The sequence below is a fragment of the Pseudochaenichthys georgianus genome, chromosome 16 (genome assembly GCF_902827115.2).
Source record: "Pseudochaenichthys georgianus chromosome 16, fPseGeo1.2, whole genome shotgun sequence".
Lineage (NCBI taxonomy): Eukaryota > Metazoa > Chordata > Actinopteri > Perciformes > Channichthyidae > Pseudochaenichthys > Pseudochaenichthys georgianus.
Window position 1 is genome coordinate 16,769,406 of NC_047518.2, and position 19,481 is coordinate 16,788,886.

The 19,481-nt window shown below is 42.6% G+C and overlaps 1 protein-coding gene across 2 annotated transcripts in view; it reads right to left on the reverse strand.

Moving 5' to 3' along the window:
• The window catches only part of klhl32 (kelch-like family member 32), a 43,488-nt gene that overhangs the window by 23,538 nt on the left and 469 nt on the right, over positions 1 to 19,481 (reverse strand). The window contains exons 2-4 of one of the 2 annotated variants that reach the window (XM_034101683.2): positions 18,337 to 18,458; positions 9,212 to 9,389; positions 2,482 to 2,589 (exon numbers count right to left, since the gene is read on the reverse strand). In XM_034101683.2, the coding sequence (XP_033957574.1) occupies positions 2,482 to 2,589; positions 9,212 to 9,389; positions 18,337 to 18,359 (309 nt within the window). In that variant the 5' untranslated portion in view covers positions 18,360 to 18,458. Of the gene's footprint in view, positions 1 to 2,481; positions 2,590 to 9,211; positions 9,393 to 18,336; positions 18,459 to 19,481 lie in introns of both variants that reach the window. The other variant, XM_034101681.2, reaches the window with a different exon arrangement.

The window sequence follows — 19,481 nt, forward strand, 5'->3', positions numbered from 1 at the left end:
ACTTGTTTAACTTTTGTCTAGTTTCTGAACAGATATGAGGAGCTGTGAGCTCTGAGTGCTAAGAGCTAACGGCTGATGTTGGTTTTGTGTTTCGCATGGAAGATGACGTCACGGCTCCGCCTACACTGCGTTACTATAGATACTACCCCAGTTCCTAAACTGTAATGGAAACGCAGCATAAAGTGAGCCTGGCCTAACAAGGCCTAACCATACCGTACTAAGCCGAGTGAGGCCCTGCAGTGGAAAAGCGCCATTGCTGTCCAGTCTGAGAGCATCCCGTGGCTCCTCACTACTATAACATATGACTGAAGGATTTTGAGTGGATCATTATTTACGGTGTGGGGATAAGCATATTGCCCTCCTCTCATCAGCTATCATCTCCTCTGGGCAGACAGGGGCTGAGCCAGCCAAAGCAGCACGGATTGCAAGCCTGCTGTTGACCTACTTACTGCTGAACCGACTCTTTGCTCATTTCCACTGTGGAAATAAAATTAGGAGTAATTACACAGCCCGCCTCCCGGTGTTCTGCTAAAGCCGCTACGCTGCTTGATGGACTGAGCATCGCTGGCACTAAAAAGGTCAAGGACGGTTATTAGAAATAATCACACACTTATTCTGTTAATGGGGGGAGAAGGTGAGGACAGTGACCTCGTACATATTACCTACTTGCTGCTCTAGTCTGGAAATGTGATACTGTGATCCTTACTTCTGCCTTCTTGATATTCTTCTTATGTAGCTGTGCTTCCTTGTTCGGATCCAAGAATAATGTTCAGACCACATGGAGTTACCGATAAACTCTGATACAACACCACACACTATAGATAACACTGTGAGCATGCTGCTGGAGAAGCTGCTGCTGAGATTAAATGGCTAATCTGCCAGTGCCCTGCTTTGATTCATGTTGGTTTAATATTTGGCAATGAGGGATAGTTATTACTTGAAGGTAACCTATTATGCAAAATCCACTTTTTCATGTCTTTTATACATAAACATGTGTCCCCTCCGTGTAAAGAGATTCTGAAAGTTTCAGAAAAAAGATTCACTCACTTTTTGTCCTGATCCATTTACTGTATAAATAAACTGTGAAAATGAGCTGATCAGATTTTGGCCACTTGATGATGTCATAGTGATTTTTTGGCTTGTGTAACCATTAGCCAATCACCAACCAAGGTAACCACTGAATCCGCTTCAAGACACGAGTACTGGCCTACCTTGCTTTGGTACTAGCCTCCAGCACGTGCACTTCCCTTTGCATCAGCCAATCGGTTTGCTATCTTGTCTTTATAACAGTGACACAAGCTCCCCTTAGAGATCAGATATCCCCTTCAGGACTGCTGGAAGTCTACACATCTTCCATTCATTGCAAACAAATTCAAAGATATGTTGTTGTACTTAAGAGGTTTAATTCATTTGAAACTAATGCACCAGCACTTCAAATTATTAGGCTTATTTGAAGCTAATGTACCTGCAGGGTCCTTGCTGTTCTGAGTCGGTCTCATCATGGTTCATTGATTGCACTTTTAAAAAGCATCAGCTTAATGCAATATATGTTTAAGGTTGTGTCTCCATGATCCATCCCAAACAAAGAAGAGTGGACTCTCACTCAATTGTCCCTACAGGTTCCCTTACAGTCAACATGGTGGCCAAGATAACAAAAACAGGAAATTACTCATTTTTGTGACTTACTTCAGTGTATCATTACATATCAGGTATTGAATCAATCTACAGAACTTGTTTAAAACTTACAATAAGTAATTTTTTCCAAAAACTGTGAATCACCACTACCTTGAGTGTAGCCATAAATATGCACAAGTAGTATGCAAGATTAGCTGTGGACAGACAGGCACCGACACATATGCAGACACACAAGCATGGTCTCCGCCAGGCTTACCCGGAGAAGAGATAATAATATATAACTTATAAGAACAAAACCATTCTACATAATGCATAGTTTTCAGTCTCAGTGGTTGAGACATGCAAGTTAGCTTGGCATGCTTGTAGCTGTTCTTGTTAGCCAATCGTCACAATGCCATTTCTGTGCCTGCTAAGGCTTCGGTCGCTTGTGTTCAGCCCATGGATGTATAAAGAGAACTGGAACAGCAGAACCCCGTTCATTCCTATGAAAGTTGGCGGCCAAGAACAAAATGGCTTGAATTTACCCCGATCTTGGCCAATGGAGCATGCGCACTTGTGTATTGCATCACAGCCAAACTTGGCTCAGTCAAGTTAATGGAGAGAGAAAAAAACTCTGGATCGGCTTTTCGAGAATTTTAAATAAGGGCTATAAAAGTGTCCATACGCAGTTTGATTTAGTTAAAATATCTGCTGATTTACACACGTCTCTTTCCCAATGTATGTCAATTGAAAAAAGTGTCCAATGACATCACACAGTGATGCAAAAGTTGTAGTTCTACCATTTGGCCACTATGCAAATCTGCTTCAACGTCGGGCGCACTCCCTGGAGGCTTGGTTCAGACTTACTTGTCCTGTGTAGGCGAAGTCCAAAGCGTGCTTCAGTCCAACGCTGGTCACTCCTTGCAGAGTTACTTCGTCTGCCTCACTCTCCACCATACACAAGCTGAACATAGCCTGATGAAACACAAACATGGAGATTAGCAGAGGGAGACATGGCATTAAAAGATGACCAATAATCACAGCGATTGAAGGTAAATCCAATCCAGCTTTGTTTTTCTCTCTCTAATGTTCACTCTGTGTAGGCCGATCATATCATATTTGTGAGCTGTTACCGCATTAACAGGAAGATAAATCGTTTTTGCGTTCTGAAAACAGCATCACAGTCCATCATAGCGTGCCAGACGCAACATCCTAGAGCCCTTCTGTATTGATTCTCCTGCCTTGGCCCCGGAGGGCAGCAGAAATAAATAGCACAACCAGTACTTTCTGTTAGACAGCCTTTCTATCTTTCTGTCCCTCTGTCACACGCACACACACACGCACACACACACACACACACACACACACACACACACACACACACACACACACACACACACACACACAGCGTCTGCAGTGTGTCCCCGCTGTGTGTGAGTCCAGCTTGCTGCACGCTAATCAAAGGTATTGACCGGTGTCACACCATGAGTGGACGACCGAGCCATTGATCAGCAGCAGCAGCAGCGTGGAGGGGAGAGGGAAAGGAGGGTCAACTGTAGCCAAGATCAACTCAACCTGCCTTCTATGAGAGACAGCCGTGCTACCAAGCTTTATAAGGGTTAGAGTTTAGATTTATTTCCCACAAGATCGAATATAAAAAAGGGAATTTACTCAAGTACCTGAGTATTTCTCTCTTTTCATGCCACTTACTCTTTTACGAGTTAAGATTTTAAGAGATTAATTATAAGATACATTTTCAAAGGATATTTTCATGTTTCCAACGGCTCAAATGATGTGGTTTTGGTTTGTGGCAGTGGTTTTCCTTTTAAAAAGGGGCCCTATTATGCTTGTCAGGGTTGTGTTATATTGGTTTCCATGCATGTAAATGGTCTGCAAAGGCTACAATCCCCAAATCGCTTTCTGAACATTAAAGCATGGAGACATGTCACAATAGAGACACTAAATACAAATGAACCTGAACATTTGCAGAATATGTCCTCTTTGATTACTTTAATATATTTCATAATAAATACATCATTTTCATTTTTAAGTGTGAATGTGTCACTTTTCCCTCTGTGTAATTTGAATAGCATTTCTTAGTATTTTCAGAGTGAGTTTGAACAAAGCAATCGGTCTTATGTTTATAAATCTTATTTTATCTTTTATTGGAAATTCTTATTTTTTACATTATATACTACATTTTATTTTATTTACCTTAGTGTGGAATTCATTCTATAATGGAACAACTGTCACAAAAATCAATTTCCCCCTGGGGTTATTTCTGGTTTTGATTCGGATTCTGATAATATAACAGTCAGTCCATTCTCCTGATCATGCTTACATACTTTCACATCCTCACATACACGTATTTGCACTGTGTGGTTTCAGTACTTTTAATAAAGTAGGCTACAGCTCTTCTCCTCTGGCTTATAATGGGGAAAGAAAATTCAAAAAGCTTTCAAAAACAAACCCAGCTGCTGTAGAGAGTTTCTTGCCCCACAGTTCCTTTGCCTCAGGTTAGTGATTTAACTAACTTGCAATTTCACATATCTTTTTAATCGCAGTAGCAGTTTGTAGCGCAGTTTGTAGCGCAGTCACTCCGCGCTATCTCTGCTCAGAGACAGTGTGTAACAGCGTTGGAAGCTTGGCAGGGCCTCAGGCTGGCCATTTATCGCAGGATCTCTTTGTCATGAAAACGACATTCACTCCTCCAGAAACTCCTCCAAATCTCCATGATTCATAGCACCCATGAACTTTAACAAAGCAACAACCCCCTTCCCTCGGGGATGGTCCCTCTTTATTGCAAGGGTGATGTGTGAGGCAGGGTCAACTCGAGGCAATGCTCAGTTTTGACCAAAGCCTGCACATCTCTCCTCGGCCTTGTTGATTCACCAGTGCGCTAATTAAAGATCCAATGGTCCATTGAGCACATGCCCTGTGAATAAACCTGAGGTGTGATGGGAGCTTAGCTGTGGTCAATGTGTATATGAGGAAGTCAAAAAAGGAGAGCGCATGTGATGGAGAAACTGCTTGATGTGCAGTGTGTGAGCTCAGATGGTGAATGAGGGCACCATGAGGGTGTTCACAGAGTTGCCCGCCTCCAGCGCGCACGCTCCTGACCTTGGCGGAGGAGCTGAGGGAGCGCTGGTGATGACGGATGGCTCCTTGGACTCAGGATATGGATCGAGCGCAGAGACACTTTGCGACTGAGAGCCCCGCGTGCTACAGTCCTCTCACATGGTGCTGCAGTGGGGGTGCAGCGCCACAGTTAGCCTGTCCTGACAACGCAATTTATGTGTATACTAGAGAGGACGTGTGACTCGCCATGATACATTACAACATTCAGGGAGGTTGCTTTCATGTCTGGGTGAAATATTTTTGCTCTAAGGGCGTGTGGCTATTTACAGGCAGGTTTCTTCAAATAAAATCCTGACATAGTACATGAAAAGCATTTCAGATAAAAGGGTTCTGACCGAAGCTGCTGCTGCTTGTATTTGGTCCCGTCGCATACAAATCTGAGTTCACAAGTGTATACAAATAAAATAATAATGTAAGTGGTTCACCCCGGAAAGTAATGACTAGGGCTAGACAATATATTAACATCTTTTTGACAATGTGATAAAAGACTAGATAGCCAATATAAGTGCAAGTGTTTCATAGTGGTGTCACTATGTCATGGAAGTAAACAAAGGAGTCCAATGGATGTGTTTTAGGTAGGGGGGAGTGTGTGGGAGAGAAACTCCCTCTGGATTGAACAAAGGGATTTTAGCCTTTGCAGAACATTTACATACACAAACACCTATACACTCTACAAGAAAGGGAAACCCCCAAAAAGCATAACAAGGCCCCTAAAAAGGGATTATTGTGATGACAACAGCTTCAGATAACTCTAGGATGCTTTAAAAAAGTGGAAGGTACAAGGGTTGTGTGAAATCATCAACAAACACATTTAGATAACTTAATTATGTGCAGAACCAGGGCTTGTTCTTTCTATGGGAAACAAGTGTATTTGACTGTTTCAATATTACAACAAATAGATAACATTTGCAAACCATAGATAGCACATGTTGTTTATTTAATGCTACAAATAAAACAAGTTTGTATGAAATATGTATTCATTATATAGTTTAGTTTGTGTGTTCAAAAATATATGAAGGGAAAATCCACACAATTTCATTTTGGGATGGGGCACTAAATGTGGTACTGAATGTCTTTCCACTTGGTCATATTACACAAAATAACCCACTTGTGGATTGATTTACATTATAACATTAACAAATCAAGCTTCACTATAAGTCTCTGAGGACTGATCAGCTGCAAGTGATATGGCAGACATACTCTAAAGTCAAGAAAATACAGGAAAAAGCATTGTTTCTCGTGCACTGGTACATTTTGAGATTTTGTTAAAATAGAAACAAATCATTATCTCAATGTATCTAATCAATCAGGGAAGTTTTATGGAGTCTATTCGTTACATGTTTGACCCCATAGAATTATCTTCATAAATAGGTTAACAATAACAGAGTTCTATGTGGTACAGGTTGTACATACATCGTCTCCAAGACAATAATAGCTTTTAATACGAGTTCAGGGCTAGCAGAAAAATATTTCTCTTCAGGAAAAGCAAAGAAAGATCCTGTGTGTGTGTGTGTGTGTGTGTGTGTGTGTGTGTGTGTGTGTGTGTGTGTGTGTGTGTGTGTGTGTGTGTGTGTGTGTGTGTGTGTGTGTGTGTGTGTGTGTGTGCGTGTGTGTGTGTGTGTGTGTGTGTGTGTGTGTGTGTGTGTGTGTGTGTGTGTGTGTGTGTGTGTGTGTGTGTGTGTGTGTGTGACTGATTTGTCCAAAAACTCCCCCGAGGAGACATCCAGACATCTTAACAATGTGACGACATTGGAAGAGGCAGCTGACACATTCAGGATGAGTCCCAGGTAAACAACTCACGCTTGGTCAGGTATTTGATTACGATCACTCGTGTCCCCTGGCTAAGATAATGTGTTATAATCACTGCTACGTGATAAACCAACAGACCCAGAGCGAAAACAGGCACTGTTCACGACACAGGGCTACTTCATCTCCTCTGTAAATGAGCTACATGAAACCCAGGAGTGGAGTCAGATGACAAACTGATGATAATGCTGTTAAACCTTGACAGGGGAACAAGAAAACGGAGTGAGTTTTATTGCTTACAACAATGTTGTTCGCCACTCAGCTGGGACTTGAAATAGCGGCGTTGAACAAAAGTAGAACAAAAGTAAAGAGGATGAAGAAAAGGAGGAGAGGAGTGTGACTCGTCCACCCTAGTGAAAACAACTTACGCAAGGCAAGGCAAGGCAAGTTTATTTATATAGCACTTTTCAACACAAGGAAATTCAAAGTGCTTTACAAAAAACGAAAGACATTAAGAAAATGGCATTTAAAATCAGTCATTAAAAAGAAAAGATAATAAAATAAACATTAAAAGAAAAAATACATGGATAAAAGTTACAGTGCAGTTTAAGATGTAAATAGTTCAATTAAAAGCAGCGACAAAAAGAAAAGTCTTCAGCCTGGATTTAAAAGTAGTCAGAGTTGCAGCGGACCTGCAGGTTTCTGGGAGTTTGTTCCAGATATTTGGAGCATAATAACTGAACGCTGCTTTACCATGTTTAGTTCTGACTCTGGGCACAGAAAGCTGACCAGTCCCTGAAGACCTGAGAGATCTGGATGGTTCATAATTTAGCAGGAGGTCAGAAATGTATTTTGGGCCTAAACCATTCAGTGCTTTATAAACCAGCAACAGTATTTTGAAATATATTCTTTGACACATAGGAAGTCAGTGTAAAGACTTCAGAGCAGGAGTGATGTGATCCACTTTCTTAGTGTTAGTGAGGACTCGAGCAGCAGCGTTCTGAATTAGCTGCAGCCAGCTTTCTAATATATTTTTTAGTGAGACCTGTAAAGACACCATTGCAGTAGTCCAGTCTACTGAAGATAAAAGCATGGACAAGTTTTTCCAAATCCTGCTGTGATATTAGTCTTTTAATCCTAGATATATTCTTTAGGTGATAGTAGGCTGATTTAGTAACTGTTTTAATGTGGCTGTTGAAACTCAGGTCAGAATCCATGACTACACCTAGATTTCTGGCTTTATCTGTTGTTTTGAACATTGCAGACTGAAGCTCAGCGCTAACTTTTACACGTTCTGCCTTGGCTCCAAAAACCATTACCTCAGTTTTATCTTTGTTTAATTGGAGAAAGTTCTGACACATCCAGTCATTGATTTGTTCAATGCACTTACTCAGTGTTTGAATTGGAGCATAGTCTCCCGGTGAAATTGTTACGTAAATGTGTGTGTCATCCGCATAGCTATGGTAACTTATTTTGTTGTTTTTCATTATCTGAGCCAGTGGTATCATATAGATGTTAAAGAGAAGAGGCCCCAACATGGAGCCTTGAGGTACCCCACATGTCATATTTGTCAACTCAGATGTGTATTTACCTATAGAAACAAAGTTGTTTCTGTCCTTTAAGTAGGATTCAAACCCATTTAGAACTGTTTTCGAAAGTCCCACACAGTTTTCTAGTCGGTCGAGTAATATGTTGTGGTCAACAGTGTCAAACGCAGCACACACAAGTAATCCCTAAGCAACTTGGACATATTCAATCTGCCTCTCATTTTCAAGAGGGATTATTTTGTTCTACTTCCTGATCTTCTCAGTGTCCCTAAATCAAATCTCATCTGTGCCCTTTTCCCCGTGCAGCCCATCTCAGCAAATCTCTGACGGTTTGGCTGTCTGACAGTAGGAGTCTACATACCGCTACCTCTGTGCTATCACTTGAATCAGACTGAAATCTCAGCAAGGGACCAGCAAAGACTAGAGACTGATTACTCTCATTGTTTCAAATTTTAAAGTGGTGTTCCTCCAAGACATTTGCTTGGTAGCAAAGCAGAGGCTCTTGAAACAGCATTTAGAACATTGTGGGAGCATAAAGTCCTCCGTTAATAATCTGTGCTAATAGAGTTAAATGGGTAAAACAGGTTTTATGGCAGTTTCAACAATCTAACAGCTCTGAAGATGGTTATGCAACATGTTACTGTCACCTCTATCACATCAGCATCAATCTACACTGCCAATGCCAAACATAGGATATGTGTATTAAAGGAGGACATATTATGCTACATTTTAGGTTCATATTTGCTTTAATGTTCAAAATTCCCTTTATTTTTCTAATACTACCTGTGTTGCAGCACCTCTTTTCACCCTCTGTCTGAAACCAGAGCCCAGTCTGCTCTGATTGGTTAGCTGGCTGGCTCTGTTGTGATTGGTCAACCGCTTAGAGATGTTTTGCCCTTTAAGACTGTCACATACAGTGTTGTGGCGCTAGCCCAGAGAAGCGTGAGTGTTACGTAGTTATGTCACTATGTTACAGAAATAAACAAAGGAGTAATAGGGCCTCTTTAATAACAAACCATCAAAATCTTACTGTTCAAAAGTAACCGTATCTGACCCCACAGATCATAAGCCCTCGCATTTTCCTAAAGCCCCGCCTCAAATCCACAGCATCAGGCCAAGTCTGGGCTCAGTCAAAGAGGTAAAATAACTCAGGTTTTCAGACTCACCCTGAAGTAATCACTGCAGGCTGCCAGGACGGCTTTGTGGGCGTGGAACTTCTGCTCACCGGCCACCAGGGTGACGTCACACAGCAAGCCATCCTTCCTCTGCTGGTTGAGAGCGGAGAGCACCAAGTCCTGGTGGGACTTTGACTGACAGAGCCTCTGTCCTGTCAGCATCTCCCCACTGCTAAACACACAGGTCACACAGACACACACAAATAAGACATGTTAAACTGGAGTTGTAGATGAGACAAAGCTCGCTTGTGCAATAATGACTACTGCTTCTACAGCTACTAAATTAAACACTTACAGGAATCCCTTCTGGGAGTATTTTGTGAATAACAACCTTAAAATGTATTTGGACATGAAGATATCTAGGATTCCTTAATATTTTTGGAACGCTTGACAGCTCTGACCCTACAAAGGGTAAGATTTTTTCAACAAAATGTTACACTCCTTAATACGCCCTTAATGTTTGCGAAGCTTGTCATTTAAATCTCCAAATTCAAATATAAAACGTCCTTCTCCCTTTGTTCGTTTGCAAATTGTTGTCACATGTGGAAGTAAGTTGTAAGACCCAAACAGAGACAAAAGGGAGGTATAAATAACTTCAGGCAATCTTTAATTAAAGTCAAGCTGACACAAAACAGTTTAACAAGAAACTAAGGGAGCAGACAATGTGGCACAGACAAGCAGCTAAAAGAAAAATAATACAAATCGGGATAGCACCAGGAACACAGGCAGGGAATTTACAGTGAACACAAGGACGACACCAGATAAACATTGACGACAAACTGACTGAGAGCACTGGGAAAGACAAGCACACATAACTAATCACTTTGACAAGAGTCAAGACACAGCTGCTGGAGAGGGCAGGCATACACACAAGGGCAGCAGGGTGATTACACACAGGTGGAAAGAGTCAGGGCGGGGCAGACAATCAGAAAAGGCAGGAAAACACTAAGGCAGAAAGTGAAACTGAAGTTATCTACTGTAACTCCAGCTTCTATGAGTACAGGCGTAGCCCTCTAAGCAGCCGCGGCGTTATAGATATAGGGCCCAGTGCCAGAGTGGGTGGGCCTAGGTAGGGGTGGGCGATATTGAAAAATATGTTATCACGATATTTTCAGGCAGTATCACGATAGACGATATATATCACGATATTTTTTCATGTCGGTTATTATGGTTATTTTTCAAGTTACTTAACAGTACAAGCACCTACAAGGTAACAGAAACTAAAACAAAAAGGAGTAACAGACCAGAATAGCATTTCAAGCTGGTTTTATTTCAGAAATGAATCCCTGAATGAACAAGTGAGCAGTGAACATCAATAAACATGAAAAGGAGGGTAAAACATAACTAAGTAAAACATAAAACATCAATGAGGAAAAGTCAGTGCCAAACAATTAAAATGTAAACTTTAGAGTAGACATGAAGTGTAATAAAAGACTTTAGCATAACTGAAGGGAAAAATATAAAACGCCACCGCGTCAGTTATGTCTTTCCACCATTTGCTAGTCTTTTCATAAGGAGCCCCTTTGTGAAATGCCTGCCCTATGGTTGCTCACTGCAAAGAAAGGGGGCGGGGACTTTGGGAGCGTGTCAAACAACTCGGACTGAACGAAAGCAGAGGTGCGCTGACATTGTGAAATCGATCGGGCTTGATATATGGTGAAATTAAAATCAGTAGGTGAGGCTGGGGGAGCGGGAGGTGAAGAGGCTCTCCGTCCGCTGTCATAGCCCCCTGCGCCACGCACGGAGAGCTTCTTCCCCTCCCACTATTTATTTATTTTATTTTTTTTTTTTATCACGATAGGACGATATCTCTGAAAAAGCATATCGTGGAGACCTAATATCGTCACGACGATATATATCGTCATATCGCCCACCCCTAGGCCTAGGCCCAGTAGGCCCACCCACTCTGGCACTGGGCCTACCCATTCATTGATCAAAAATGACTGGGCGAAAATATAGTTTCCAACATTTTTGATCAAAAGTAACAATTAAATAATAAAATAAGAGGAAACATGTGTTTCCCTTTCAAAAAATTCTAAAATTAAAAGCAACATTAATTAACGTAATCAGGCCGAACTCATAGTCGAAGCGCGGGAGCAAACACATCGTAGAACGTCTCGCGGCCGCGCGCAGACGAAGGAGGACAGTGGACTGGACAGACACAACAAATATACTGCGCTCACTAACGATGTCACAACAATCGATGTTCAGGTTTTTTTTTAAAGAGTAAGAACAGAGTCGCCGCCGCTGGAACCACCACACTCATCATCCTCACAGCAGGTGCCGCCTCAGAGAGACGAGAGTGTGTTTAATGTTGTGCCCCCGCTGAGCTCAGTCCCTCTGCGGGACGTAGCACCTGTTGCAGGATAACAGAAATTAGCATCCCAGTGCCGGACCTATCAGACATAGATGACCCGGCGGCTACACAGCCAAAGCTCATAAAGTACCCTCAGACACTTTTCGGACAAAAGAAAAGGAGCTTCGCTGCCCATTGGTATGACAAGTACACATTCTTGGAGTATAGCATTAGCAAGGACAGTGTGTTTTGTAAAATATGCCGGCATTTTAGAGAGAGAGGTGGGGCCGGCGGAGAAGATACATTCAGTCGCCATGGTTACAGGGACTGGAAACACATCGACTATGCTCTCAGTAAACACAAATGTAATTCTAGGCATAGCCTATTTTTATTAGATTATTAACAAAAATCGCGAGAAAACATTTGAACAGGCCCAGGCAGCCGAAATTACATTGGCCCACCCACAATTGAAATCCTGGCGCCGTGACTGCCTCTAGTCTATCGCTATTGTGTAATCCCCTGCGCAGCACTGAAACACTTGTTGTCCACGCCCACCTGCGAGGTGGGCCTCACCCTCGCACTCACTTCCGGTATAAATAGGAAGGAGGCCCGACAATCTGCTCCCACACAAACAGCTTTTCTTCAACTATTCGTGGAGCCAGTGGGGCCCAGAACTTAGAGGGCTACGCCCATACTCATAGAAGCTGGAGTTACAGTAGGTAACTTCAGTTCTATATCGTATATGGCTTCGCCCTGTAAGGCTATCGCTATTGGGCTAAGGGCGAAGCATGATGTAGTCGGCGCCACACAGGGTCCGCCCGGTACCAGAAGCACAGACACACCTACTCAGATAATAACCCATGCCTATTGTGCCATGCGAGTGGCGCATCACAGTCCCTGGAATATAGCATAACATGAATATTCTCCATGAGGGGACGACGGCTGGGAACAATACAAACCTGCCGCTGTGAAAAAGTAGAGACGAAGGTCACACTTTGTCCAGCGATAAAAAAGGGGGAACAAGGGCAGCTCTCTGCGTGCAGACAGGCAGGAGAGGGTGCACAGCTGGATTCCTGATATCACTCACTCTGACAAAACGCTTCGTACAAAGTGTGTCAGAGAGGGAAAAAAGTTAACATCCCTCTCATAAGAGGGAAAAAGGGCCGCTCTCTGCGTGCCGAGAAGCAGGCGAGAGGCGCACAGCTGGATCCCTCTCATGTTGGCCTGCTTCACCCCAAAAAACGCTGTCAGGTTCGGCTCCAGAGGAGGGGTGGCCGGAAACCCAACATCTGTGAACCCCTCCACCTTGGTGAGGGGAACAAATGTGGCCACCGGAGCCTTCAGGGTCCTGGGGTTCGCTGCCGCCCCTTCCTGGTACCTCCTGATGGCCGAGAAGTGCGGCCAGATCGGGTCACTCCTGACGCTGTGGTGACGGAGAAGCGCGTGTTTGGTGTGTTGGCTCCGACTCTGTCTCCTCCGTCCGGAAGAGAGGAGGGAAGGGAGAACCGAACGGTGAACCGTGGAGGGAGACGGGGTAGGAGTCGTCCGACTCCTTCCCGGCACTCGGCTCCCGGAACACGAAGGCCTGGTCCGCGGCCTCGTAGGCCTGGATGGGCCAATCGTCCTCCTCGGCTGCAGCAGCGAGAGCGTCCGCTCTGCGCTTCCCGTCGGCCGGAGGGAGACGGGCACAGTGGACACACGACACCGCGGGTGCACAGGGGATTACCCAATAGCGAAAGCCTTAGAGGGCGAAGCCTACACAAAATAGAACAGGACAGAGGAATAAACATAATAAAACACAAAAATACCACCATCATGAAAATTGGACTGCAAAGATATGCCCCTACGCGTGTTCGGTTGCCAGGCTGGCACCCGGCTCCGACTCTGTCTCCTCCGTTTTACAATGTTATTTTATATCTAGACACACATATACCCCGGAAACACAGGGATGATCACCTCTAGTCTTCTTAAGAAATCCGTCGTATAGTCCTAACTTCAATGTAACTCTAATATCTTTATGACAGAGCAGCATCTTTGGAAATGAGTCTCAGACTGACAAAGAACACTTTCTGCCCATTAGTGTATGTCTCACAGTTCTCAAGTTCGATTCTGTATAGTGGATGAGACACATTACGGAGTAAAGGACTGACTGATTGTGCAAAGGTAGTTTTTTTCAAACCCCATCCTCTGTCCCACCCAGATTCCTCCCATTCATCAACAGCATGGCACCCTCTCTACCCACATATCTCTGTCCCCTTACACTTGCGACGTCGCTCTCAAGGCTGCTGTCTGCCAGGAGGCCGGCTCTGTCACCTTCATGGGGATGCCGCCTAACACACAGGAAATAATGGGTGTGTGTGGGTGGGTGTGTGTTCACACTATGTGCCACCAGAGGTAGGATGAATGATGAGTCAGGCTGTCTGTTTGATATTTGGACTCTGACGGAGGGAAGAGTCGAGGGAGAAAAAAGACAGAAAATGCTGTGCTGGATGAGAAGCAAGGGAAATTACCGGATTGAGCAACTCAGGGACAGAGAAGCTGTACGGGGGATTGGAGGTGTGATGGGTGGAAGCCTTTGATGCCTTGAGTCACAAACCCTCAAAGTACACCCTGTAGCGAGTAAAACTCTAACACAGAAAATACCTGTCTATGCTGCCCCAGAATGCCTCGTTGGACATTTTTCTTTTTCGATTTTTTTCTTCCTGAGTAGACCATACCCAGGTGCAAATGGACCAATCCGCGGAGCTCCTCTCTCACACACACACACACACACACACACACACACACACACACACACACACACACACACACACACACACACACACACACACACACACACACACACACACACACACACACACACACACACACACACACACACACACACACACACACACACACACACACACACACACACTCACTCAGCCTTATCTTTTCTCAGCCGCGGCTCCGTGGATCTCCACTCACAGTTCGCCAAACACTCACGTCACATGTGTGTGTGCTCAGGCTGAGTTCCGCGGTGTCTCGCTGTCTCGCAGACCCCATGCAGCAACCAGGAAACGACACCAGTAACCCAGCTCACACTGTCCGGTCCTCGAGCCTCAAAGGGCGGAGCAGCGAGCCCCGCAACGTCCCGCCAACACGGCACCCAGACCCCACGCAGCATTCTCATCTGTTTGTCATTACTGGTGTCCTTTTCTGGTTGCTAACAAACGCCAGTGTAACACATAATCACACATCAGAGCACAGTGGGCTCATAGGGAGGGGGGGGGGGGGCAGGTGCTCCAACAAGGCGTGTAGGACAGAGAGTGAATACACATAATATACAGAGATGCTGTATGAGAAAACCAATGTGATTTTGGAACATTGAACAATGTAAATCTATTCTAGTAGACCTCAACAATAGAATTATGATCAGTAGAAATGGCCATGTCATGGGACCTTTAAGAGGGTTACTCAAGTGGTTAAGTAATGCAGTTTCATAAAACTGGTTGATGTTCAAGGGGTAGATTACTTTGAAAAGAAAAATATTTAAGATATTTTTCCAACATTGAAAACCAAAGCATCTGTTACTAGTTTGCCGTGCCTTGCCTTGGATGGATTGTATCTGGAATAAATGTTCTCTTAAAAGCTCCTGTTGCCTGCAGGCTTCTGAATTGGTACAGACAAATGCATCACGCAGACAAGTGTTCCCTAGGCTTGCCTACACACACATCTGAAGACATTCTGTGCAACTGTTTTGGCTGAAAAGTGATTTTTTTATTATGAAACTATATATAGTTTTTTTGGGACATGGACTACTGTTATTGCAATATGTTTCATGAAGGAAAAAAAGTAGCCTTGTGTGCCCCAAGACTGAATATCCAAAGAAAAAGGCTGTTTTTGGAAACAAAGAGCACAATAAAGTAGTTGGTGTCAACTCAAATAGCCTGACTTTAACTACAGATACAAATGAGATGTTAGATTCAAAACAAATGTGGCCTTTTTTTCTCATCATTCTACATAAAGCCAAAAAGGATTATTAAAATAATTGTGATCTCCAAGCGAAAAGCAATATGACATCATCCTAATTGTTCTCATGTCTTGATCCACAAAGGCATAAAACAGCTGTTTTCACAAGCTCCATGGTTCTCCTTATAATTACAGATATGACCTTGATCTATAAAATAGGGGGAGTTTCACTTTAAAGCCGCAGTGTGCATTTTCAGCAGCCAGCATTACTATCGGCACAGTTGATATTTAATACTGTACCACTGGGTAGATGGGGTCCTGCATATGATGGCTCAGGAAAACCATCAAAAGGTTGACACTTCAAACACGTGTTTCCTGTGTAGCCAATTGTGATTTACAGTATATCCTTCAAGTGTGTTCACGGCTGTGCTTAATCAATCAATACGTTTGTATACAGCCCAATATCACAAATTACATTAGTCTCAGGTGGCTTTGCAGTACAACATACAACACCCTCTGTTTTTAGACCTTCGTAGTGGTCAGAGAAAAGCTCCAAAAGAAACCCTACTGTCGTCCAAAAACAATAAAAAAAACTAACAAATAAGCTACAACATTGCACTTGGTAACATGTTTTATCAATATGACAAACAAGGGCACTTGATTTTTAGTCAATGAATGCTTTTCTGCTGCTCTAAATACTCACATCTCAAGAACTCTGTTATTTTGATTACTTACTGACTCAGGTCAGAAGAATTGCATTGCCATTTCTACACTGTAGCTTTGTGCATAATTATGACAATAAAACCTTTGAATTTGAATCTAAACAATTTCAAAAATAAAAATCCTACAATTGAAAGCAAATGTGTAATTTAAAGTGTCTTATAGCATTCAGTAGCACATTCTTCCATCACTTAAAGGTTACAGATAATTTGACAGAATACAATTAAAAAGGAATTCAGTAAGAGTAACCTTCTGCAGGAACAGCGTGTTCTTCATCACATGTGCAGCCTACACTACTCCACTAACTGAGCCAAAGGTCTATGATTTGGATAACATTACTGGAGTGAATATGTTTTACATTTTATGATATTTTGTATAAACAACCAGATAGTAGCCTAAAGTTAATACACAGTTTATAACCTTGATGTGGGATGTAACCTAGCTTGAATAAGCATGCTAATGCTAATTGAGAAGTTTTCATTTATCTATTTTTATGAATTCCTTTTTGTAAAGCATTTCTTTACAGCCCAAAGCCAACACATTTCCCGAGTACTTTATTTAATGTACAGCTAGTTAGCTAGCTTGTCACTTAGTACCTCTGAACTTTGTCTTTCACTACTCTGCGCTAATTATTGTATATGTTCTTTGTGCCTGCTACAACACCTGAGCTTTTCCTTGGGGGATAAATAAAGGTTTATCGTATCTTATGTTACCTTATTTAATCTTATTTAAGCTAACTCACCACATGACCCATTTCATATAGGGAATGGGAGCCGCAGTGCATATACATATCAGCATTTCCCGGTCATTTGTCTGCGGTTTTGCATCCAAAATCGAAAAAAGTAGGCTCAAAATGTCAATGCCCGTACAAAGAGAAGCTCGAGTCTAGGAAAATCAGAGGAGCGTTATTAAAAAAAAAGTTTATTGATGTCATCCATCCATATCAATTAAGAGAAGGACGGACTGTTCACTTTAACTGATTTTTGGAGTTAGTGTTTACACCTCTCGTCAATTAAAAAATATGACATTTTTAGGCCCATGTCAAGTTTACAAATGGGGGGATATATGACCTTCAAATCTATACAGGTTTATTGACAACTATAGAGTTCTCCTGACAGAGGTAAGATAACTAATATAACGCTTACTGAGTGTAAACAAAACGTCGGCATATCAAGCATAATTAATCTCCCAGTATATGTATGTATTCTGCAATATTTCCTTTTTTAAATGATATTCCCAGTGTAGTGGTTTGTGTGCCTGTATTTCAGAAGTACAAGATGTCACTCATGCTCCTTTTTTTGTTTTGCTCGTTGGTCATAGGAGTGGCTGTTAAAGCCAGTGACATAATATTGCCTACCAACCATGTTTAAAACATTTAAAGTGAAAAGGTTACGGCTACTCCGCACACTGTAGAGGTTAGGTCAATAGGTTGCAGTCACTAGTTGCGAGTTGCTGTTGATGACGTAACATTCCCATCCCCATTCCCTAATGTCTGTGTTCAACAAATGAATGGATTTATTTAGCAAATTAATGGATTAAAAGATTGCTAATGAAATGGTAAATGGTTTGTTTGTCTATCTGCAAAATAACACGCGTTAAAACAACCAGAGTAAATAACCCGTATTGTTTCATTTTATTCCAGATATTTCTTAATTATTGATTTAAGTTGCAATCCTATTTGTGATAAGTTTATAAAGATATATGTCACTAAAAAGCACCTTCAGTGGTAATAAATGGGCTTGAGAAGGCAAGCTAGAGACAAGCTGCATGCCAGATTTGAGAAAAAGGACTAACACATTGTTGGATTCTCATGGGATTTGTTGAAAATAACAAAAAGTATAGAGCACGCAGCCTTTCTCCTTCGTGTGGGTTTACCTTTTTCTAACCTCCAATAAACCTCCAATAAATCCAAACAGCAGAAATACAGTGAAGCCTGTACACTGGGAACATCTTTATTGAGCACAATATTGATCTTACATGGATCTTCTTCAGGCTAGAATAAATAATAGTGCACTCTGTCCCCTAAGCAGTGTGATGAAATAGTCTTTTGATTTTTCAGTGCATAACTGCTACTTGAGGAGTTTTTCAACTGGTTCCGTGAGCCTTTATCAAGCATGTATGGAATGTTTTGACGGACCAGTCCACTTACCTGAGGCTAGGTTCAGAAGGCATGCCCCTGGAGATAGGATGAGGTGATGAAGGTGGAGGTGGAGGGGAGGTGTTATGTGGCTCCTGAGGACTGTCGTCTCCTCACTGGGAACATGCATCAGCCTGATAGGACAGAACAGCGCGTCAGTTTTACTCAGACCATCCACTCCACCCAGACGCACTGTGACAACCTCCTCTGCGATGTGTGAAGAGCCAAGTGCTGACTTTGTCCCTTCTCTTGACTTTGACAATTATTATTGCTGTTCTTTCAAGGCCTTTTCATGTCACAGCCACAGGCGGATCGACATCAGAGAAGACCAATAAACAAGCTCAGCACTTCTACAAACAAGCTGGGAGTCCAAATTACACCAAGTCAGTTTGGTGTAGCTACAACCTTGACATAATGTGTGACACACCTGAATCTGATACCCCTCTGACAAAATGCCCAGCAGCACAAGAGGGAGACAAAGGTCAGCAGCACCACTGAAATCCTAGATGGTTGAAATGCTACTTAGTCGCTGTGCAATAAGGCGCCCCCAGGTCCCCCAACATTGTATAAGAAATGCTTTTGTATGTATGTGGTCTCCCTCAAGACAGGGCTAAGTGTACAAGTGGCTACACTTCAGCGAGATCTATCGATCTGTTCATGAGTGACCTTCAGACACATGGCCACAGGCAACTGCTGAGTGAAGAGGGAGAGAAGGAGCTTACCATCCTGAGTCCATCCCCTAAAAACAGGACAACACATGCTGCACATATTTCATAGCTTTACATAAATAAGCTCTTGATTGTGTTGTTCTTATAGAGGCAAATCAAGCTATTTTACTTGAAATAACATCTTGAGAATGACACCTCTAGTGCAAATGAGACTAAAATTCCATATTTTCCCAGATGTTTAATACATGTCCTTAATATAAGCAGCTCACCACGTTTCATTGATTACATTCAGCTACTGTACATGGGATTTTTTTCCAGCTTTCTAATGAGATAATGACATAATTTGAGCTTCAAAATGGATTAAACATATCCGGATGATGGATATATGTAGGACCTGACAATCAACAACAAGTAGGCCACTGTTCCAATGCAAAAAGACTGTAATCTCCTGACTGCAAAAAAGCACAGATCTAAATGTTGTATTTTACG